This window comes from Osmia lignaria, chromosome 7 (genome assembly GCF_051020975.1).
Source record: "Osmia lignaria lignaria isolate PbOS001 chromosome 7, iyOsmLign1, whole genome shotgun sequence".
In the NCBI taxonomy this organism is placed as follows: domain Eukaryota; kingdom Metazoa; phylum Arthropoda; class Insecta; order Hymenoptera; family Megachilidae; genus Osmia; species Osmia lignaria.
Window position 1 is genome coordinate 4,537,304 of NC_135038.1, and position 7,334 is coordinate 4,544,637.

Here is a 7,334-nt window from a genome sequence, read left to right on the forward strand (position 1 = left end):
ATTTTTGCAAATGTCCAAGCACAAAACACTTTTTAATTTCATTTCACTTCACTTCACTTCACTTCACTTCACTTCACTGCACTTTCACTTTAATACTTCATTTTTGTAATCGGGTCTAGTACCACGACTACGACTTAAAAACTAATAAGGCTTGGCTTTGAAAAAATCAAGAGAGAATGCTAAATTAATTAATTAATCAACTAATTAATTTGCATTTTCATCTTACCTCTTGATTTTTTAATTTCCAACCCCAGATACAAGCTTCTCACGTATTAGAGGAGAATACGAAGAGAAACATGAAAGCTTGCTCTGGCCCTGCCTACTTATAAACTAAACTCAATCACACCAGAAGTAAACTACCTGCCTGCCTATCGCTATATTTAAAAAAGGGCAAAAATCATTCTCACAAAAATTCACTCCACGGTTCTCATACAACCACCCGGGTGCAAAAATGCCTACACCTAGGGAGAACGTCCCGGGACGCCTCCGACACCCGAGTTCAATTCAACTTTCACACTCTAATAAAATCATACCTTTTTGCTGAAATCGACTGACAAATAATAGTGAACATTATGCTAAAGTAATACATTTCATTTTCGTATTCTATTGAATTATCTAATGTAAAAATTTTTCAATTTATTCTTGATAAGTATTTTGTAATGTTACAGTAAGTTAAGATTGTTAATAAACGATACAAATCCCACATCCTAACCACACACACACATGTGGAACTTATATCGTGGTTCACTATTGGTTCACTACTTTTGTCAGTCGCCAAAATGTATTACACTTAAAACTAAACCTTGTCCACCGTCCTCCACCCACGCGAGTACATCTAAGTACCCGAATGAGCTTTGGGCATAAAAATGAATAAGGCCAAAGGTATTTTCACCTACCAGTTTTCTTCATGTGTGCTGAAATGCCTAAGCTAAAACGTATGATTAGCAAAAACTAAAGATGATATTCTCACTTTATTAATAGTAAGAATATCGGCGAAATTTCACAGCTCCGATTTAGTATATGGGCTGGCCCCCCAGGGGGTTTTATTTTTAATAAAAGTGACTCGACTTTGCAAATATAAAACTTGAAGAGCAAATACAGAAAAGCAAAATTGAGCAACTATGACACAAACATGGTGCACTGCTAATATCAGCTGGCAACGAAGGGTCTCACGCCCCCTAGACTTACGCCAGACGCTACATACCACCCACCCCGCCTGGACGTCGTAACGCCAGGACAGGATGCACCCCTTCGCTAAGAGCGCTACCCGCCCGTCCAACACGTTGCATCCAACGGTGTCAGATTGACGGACGCCCATAGTATAGACAAAAGGACTACAGTTTAGAATATGGTAACATACTTTCATATGTTCCGTATTCTAAAGCTGCGCCTGCAAAGGCCTAGTAATGCATGGGTTTATCTCCCATGAGATGGTGTTCACGGTCTTATGCCGCGGAATCCTTGTAACTAATTTGATTAAATAAATAAAATACTGGATTGAGTTTAAAAACCAAAAGGATTCCCACCAAATACTAGTCAGTGCATTGTCATATTTACTCTCGCGTTGGAAATTTTTCGCAACACTAATTAAAATAGAAAATCCTGATCTAAAAACATGACTAGTACATAAACATCTAACGGGCTAATATTTCACTATACTGATGAATGATGAGTGTGAATGATGAGTGTTTAGGGTCGAGAACCGTGAACGTGACAGAATGAATTTCAAGTTCCAAAGGGGAACTTTATACAATGCTTGAAGAGCAAATACCAACCCCCCTGGGGGCCAGCCCATATACTAAACTTATGCCAATTTCACGAGTAAAATCGGAAAAACGTTTCAACTTCAAGAGCGATTTCTTTATCAAAGTAAGTAGTTATAATAATTAATAGTATTCATGCTTATTACTTTGATATTGAAATCCGCTCATCGCGAAATAAATTCTTGTACATATAAAAAAGTAATTGTATTGTGAAGTCGGAGGGTCATCCGACTTCTCTACATTTTTAAACTCGAAATCTATATATGTAAATATGTACAAGAAAACCCTATCCTGGGCTACCCTTCCGTATAGGGGATCACTCCGATCGGATCGTAAATGGTGTCAATCGATAGATCTCGGTTAACTGAGTCGAATGCAACAGGTTTTAATGTTAGGAGATCATCCGTTAATTAAATAAAATCAATTAAAAATAATCGCCGTCTTCGGCATAGTAGGACTACTCTTCCGTCTGTTGGAACGCTAGGCAGTAGCGGTTCCGGGGTACAAATTTAGGTCAGGTGTATGCAAAATTGGAACTTAAGACATACAATCAACTTGGACCGGAAGTCGGCTCGCAATAGAAGTGGTTAGGCTAGCCCAGATTTTATGGGGTGGGGGTGCAGGGGGAGGGGCTCTGCCCCTCCCCCGCCCACTTGTTCGACAATATGATGGAATAGTGATGGATTGAAATTATTTTCTACACTTCCGGTATAATTTGATATATCTCGAAAACTACGCAGCTAATGAAAAAATATTATAGAACATAAATAGTTGCAAATTTAATTTTTTACAAAAAAGGTCTCTAAATATTTTACCATATTTCGCATAGTTTCCGAGATATAATGTGAGTACGGCTTCGGAACTTTTACGGAGTTGTTCTACTGTGCCGAAGACGGCGATTATTTTTAATTGACTTTATTTAATTAACGGGTGATCTCCTTACATTAAAACCTGTTGCATTCCACTCTGTTAACCGAGATCTATCGATTGACACCATTTACGACCCGATCGGAGTATTCTGGCCCATACGGAACGGTAGGCCGGCGATTATAATTAATTGACTTTATTTAATTAACGGGTGATCTCCTAACATTAAAACCAGTTGCATTCGACTCAGTTAACCGAGATCTATCGATTGACACCATTTACGATCCGATCGGAGTGATCCCCTATACGGAAGTCTATCCCTATCCTGAGCTAAGGCATAAAATACACAAAAAAGCAATTTGCACGATTATCATTGTATAAAATGATACAGTGATATTCGTGGGTCACTATGCTCGCTCAAAAAATAAAAATTACAACCAATTCCCGTGTCGCTACGGACCATTCGTCCTACGACATGATGGGAACCGGAGGAACTTTAAAGCATGCGACTCACCGATCGTTGACTTGCACCACTGAACTCGCCCCGCATCTTATTGTTAGATTAACCCATAGCTCGTCTATTGGCTCGTCAAAGTAACGGTACCTCCACTGTCCAAAGCACTCATCTGAAAGCATAAAAGTCACGATTCTTGAACGATATATGTTTTCTCTCAATTTGTTGTAGTTAATATGCTAATACATAGGATAATTGAAAAATATGCATGCAAAACTATATGGGAATAACTACACCACAAAACACGGTAAAACACATGCAAATACATCCCAAAACACTCGAAGATCAAAACTATAGAACACTATAAAATATTTGCAAAATTATAGTAAAACACATAGGGTACCAATCCATAAAACCTACTAATAAATCCGTATAAATATGCCAAAACACAAAGGGTACTACTCCATAAAACCCACTAATAAATCCGTATAAATATGCCAAAACACATAGGGCACCACTCCATAAAACCCACTAATAAATCCGTAAATATATGCCAAAGCACAAAGGAAACCACACCATAAAACACAATAAGCACATGCAGGTACATGTGGTCAGAACACATGGGTGACCACACCATAAGTTGCACTAATATATCCGTATAAATATTACAAAACATGGGAAACACTATAGGAAACACCATAGGCACACACAGTAACACTTGTGGTAACACACTGATAAATCCATGCACGAATATCCACAGTGTCAACCCGTACCGGTATATGTGTGACAAGTCGATCCGTATCCTTCGGCGGTCGCGATAAGACTGACTAGATTTGACCTTCCTCCAGGTCGCGCTTGTACCGGCGCGCGGCGCGCGCAATCAAGCATGACGTTCCGCTTCACCGGTTCCGCAGATTTAACTATTTCTATCTGATATTTGTTAATGTTTGTTTAATTATTATTTTTAATTTTACAATTGTTTATTAATCAAACGAACGAACTGCACCCTACAGAACGAACGAGAAACTAAATTTCTGGTCTGTTTTACCTTGTTGACGTCTTTCGCGTGTGAACAATCAACGAAATCGTAGTTTTCAAATTGGACATACGATTAACAGAAATGTTTATATTACGAATAAATCAATGCAGGTGAGTCCGATCTGCCATTTTCTTGACCGTTGACAGACAGTAAGGACCAGACAAATATTCTTTAGAACCTTCTGAACACGTCCCTCAAATTTTTTTACATTCTGTTTAGAAATGAGGACGTAATTTGAAAACTCGCGTCTAAGGATTTCTCTAGGGACTGTCGGTAAAGTTTTTAACGCTCGCATTCATAAATTTTACTTTCGAGTATCGATAAGTATCGACTTCAAATGAATCATAAATAAGAACTGATACGCATGCAAACCTGATATTATTCTAGAGACATTTTGTGAAGTACAAACCTGTTAAGTTCTCGAATTTCACTTGAATGATATTTCAAACTGTTTAGAAGTTGTAGAAATCATGGCGTTCAGTAAAGTTGATTGGAATACTCCTGTACCGTTTTGGCAAAATGGACCAGCGCCTGGTGCATTTTATAACTTTCCTGGAACTTCTACTCAATCCAATAGTGGAGGATTCCAAAGATCACAGTAAAATATTTTAAGATACTCCTTGTTTTTTTTTAAATTAACCTCTTTCTGAAAATTGCATGTCATGTTCATTTGGAAGTAAACTTGTAAACATGTATTTTCATATAGTAATGATCAATACTTGTTTTATAGGGCGCCGATGACGACTGGTACATCCGTAGTCGGAATTCAGTTTAAAGACGGTATTCTTATAGCAGCAGACATTCTTGGATCATATGGATCATTAGCTCGATTTAGAAATCTGGAACGTGTAATGAAAGTAAATGATAATATTATTCTTGCTGCTGGAGGAGATTATGCTGATTACCAGTGCCTTAAAAGTAACATAGAAAAGAAAATGTATGTTTCAATTGTTGTTTGATGATAATTTTATACTTTTCAATTGATATTATACCTTATATGTTATTTAGTCTTGAAGAAGAATGTTTGGATGATGGATTATCTTTAAAACCAAAAGCTCTACATTGTTGGTTAACTCGAGTAATGTACAATAGGAGGTCACATTTTGATCCATTTTGGAATAATTTTATTATTGGTGGTATAGAAGGAGATAAATTGTGAGTATTTTGTTTCCTTTGTAATTATATGTAGTTCACTATATACACATAGTCCTTACTTGAATATTTTATATAGATTTTTAGGTACTGTGGATAAACTTGGTACAGCTTACAGTGATCCAGTAATTGCAACTGGGTATGGTGCATATATGGCAACACCTATTCTCAGAAAAGCTCATGAAGAAAATAAAGATATGAGTAAAGAAGAGGCAGTTGAGCTTTTATATAAAGTGATGCAGGTTCTTTATTATAGAGATGCACGATCTTTTCCAAAAGTAAGTTCATATTAAAACTTTAAAAGATTCATATGTTGAAATGTAAACAAATTTAATTTATTTGATTTTAGTATCAAGTTGGTATAATTACAAAAGATGGTGGTGTTGAAATACAAGGACCACTAACTCTAGATAGTTACTGGGAACCTGCTATCATGTAAAAATAAATATAAGTATAATTTTTTTTCTTAATAAAATGATTTACAACATAAGCTGAAAGATTATTGTTATTTAATCTTTTATAATTTATTGAGAGAAAGTAAGTTGTATACGACAGAGAAAATCACGTGGAACGGGAAATTACACAAGATTAAAAAGTTAATACCTCGCAACCAGTATCTGTAATTAAAACGGTATGTTCACATTGAGCAGTTCGTGAATTATCCGCTGTAACAGCCGTCCAACCGTCTTCTAAAATTTCAACTTCTTTGCTGCCCCGACTTAAAACTGGTTCTATAGTAAATGTCATTCCAGGTAACATCTTTCCAGCAAAATTATTTGCTAGTAATGTTAAAAAGTAATTAAATATTATATACCCTCGTGTTTATAATAATATATCGACCTACCAAAATGAAAAATATCTGGTGGTCCATGAAAGTAAGTACCTATACCATGTCCAGCAAATGCTGGAATTACCGAATATCCATATTTATCTGCTGTTGCTTCAATAATACATCCTACAAATTGATTACAAATGTATGACCAGCTGTCTCTGTACTTATATCATTTTAATAATTACCTATGCTAGAAAAATTCTCATTCGGTTTACAAATATCAATGGCTTTTTTTAAACACAATTCTGTTACACTTATTAGATGTTTAGCTTCTTCATCACAGTCTTCTATTTCAAACATTTTTGAACAATCTCCATGATATCCGTTTAAATATACCTAAGCAAAGGCAATATACCTTTCTTTAAACTTTATAAACACAGTTTTATTACATTATAATGCTTACTTATATATCTCTACATACTGTTATGTCAACATTAAGTATATCTCCCTTTTGTAATGGTCGTTTATCTGGAATACCATGACATGCAACATTATTAACACTAGTACATATTGATTTTGGAAATCCTCGATAATTAAGTGGACTAGGATAAGCTCCGTTACTTATAATCATTTCATGAACTATTGCATCCAGTTTATCTGTAGTTGTACCAGCCTAAAATCAAATCTGTTAATTCAATGAAGTTGTTAATTAAATTCTGTATTTAATAATTATCATGTACCTTTATATAGTTCTTGGCATAGAATAACACCTGTTTAGCAAAACTACAACTATGTCTCATGCTCTGTATTTGATTTTTGTCTTTAATTTCTGGGCTCTTTGGTCCTTCTTGAGGTATAGATGATTGGCTATAAGAAGGCTTAGGAATATATGATGGTACCTTTTTAATTTCAGTTACTTCCCATGGTTCAATAACCTCGTAATTTCCAAAAGAATTATTTATAAGCTTACGTGCTGTTGTCTAAGAAATGTAACATACTAATTAAATAAACTACAACAATTAAAAGAATGTTTATATAAAAATAAACGTACTTGCGGTTTTCCTTTGAAAAAGTTTCTAAAAAACATTCCGGTAATTTTAAATTAACCCTCACTATAACAGGTACTAAATATATGTATTTAATATATATTTATACGTACTGGACTTATTATTTCATTACAGATAATTTTATTCCTTTTTGTAAAATGATTTTCAAATCAATAATTTGCAAAAGTTCCAAAAGCTAACATAATAATAGCTGATTATTATGTAAATACAATATGTATAA

The 7,334-nt window shown here is 35.1% G+C and overlaps 2 protein-coding genes across 2 annotated transcripts; one reads left to right on the forward strand and one right to left on the reverse strand.

Moving 5' to 3' along the window:
* The first annotated feature begins 4,552 nt into the window (after positions 1 to 4,552).
* Positions 4,553 to 6,055, forward strand: Prosbeta7 (proteasome subunit beta type-4). The gene is made up of 5 exons (XM_034336142.2): positions 4,553 to 4,721; positions 4,854 to 5,060; positions 5,132 to 5,278; positions 5,355 to 5,553; positions 5,625 to 6,055. Exons 1-5 carry the CDS (start codon positions 4,594 to 4,596, stop codon positions 5,712 to 5,714), a joined length of 771 nt encoding a protein of 256 aa, XP_034192033.2. The 5' UTR covers positions 4,553 to 4,593; the 3' UTR covers positions 5,715 to 6,055.
* On the reverse strand, positions 5,589 to 7,288 carry LOC117609591 (methionine aminopeptidase 1D, mitochondrial). Its single transcript, XM_034336135.2, has 6 exons — positions 7,099 to 7,288; positions 6,788 to 7,027; positions 6,529 to 6,720; positions 6,293 to 6,443; positions 6,120 to 6,230; positions 5,589 to 6,054 (listed from the first exon to the last, which is right to left on the reverse strand). The coding sequence occupies exons 1-6, from the start codon at positions 7,132 to 7,134 to the stop codon at positions 5,864 to 5,866; spliced, it is 921 nt and encodes a 306-aa protein (XP_034192026.2). The 5' UTR covers positions 7,135 to 7,288; the 3' UTR covers positions 5,589 to 5,863.
* Between the last annotated feature and the right edge of the window lie 46 nt (positions 7,289 to 7,334).

Excerpts from the sequence above, each read along its gene's own strand:
- Prosbeta7 (XM_034336142.2), top strand. The coding sequence starts at position 4,594 with ATGGCGTTCAGTAAAGTTGATTGGAATACTCCTGTACCGTTTTGGCAA. Across the intron at positions 5,279-5,354 it reads GGTATAGAAGGAGATAAATT|ATTTTTAGGTACTGTGGATA; the intron begins GTGAGTATTTTG and ends TATTTTATATAG. Across the intron at positions 5,554-5,624 it reads ATGCACGATCTTTTCCAAAA|TATCAAGTTGGTATAATTAC; the intron begins GTAAGTTCATAT and ends ATTTGATTTTAG.
- LOC117609591 (XM_034336135.2), bottom strand. The coding sequence starts at position 7,134 with ATGTTTTTTAGAAACTTTTTCAAAGGAAAACCGCAA. Across the intron at positions 7,028-7,098 it reads TTTTCAAAGGAAAACCGCAA|ACAACAGCACGTAAGCTTAT; the intron begins GTACGTTTATTT and ends TACATTTCTTAG. Across the intron at positions 6,721-6,787 it reads ATGCCAAGAACTATATAAAG|GCTGGTACAACTACAGATAA; the intron begins GTACATGATAAT and ends ATTTGATTTTAG.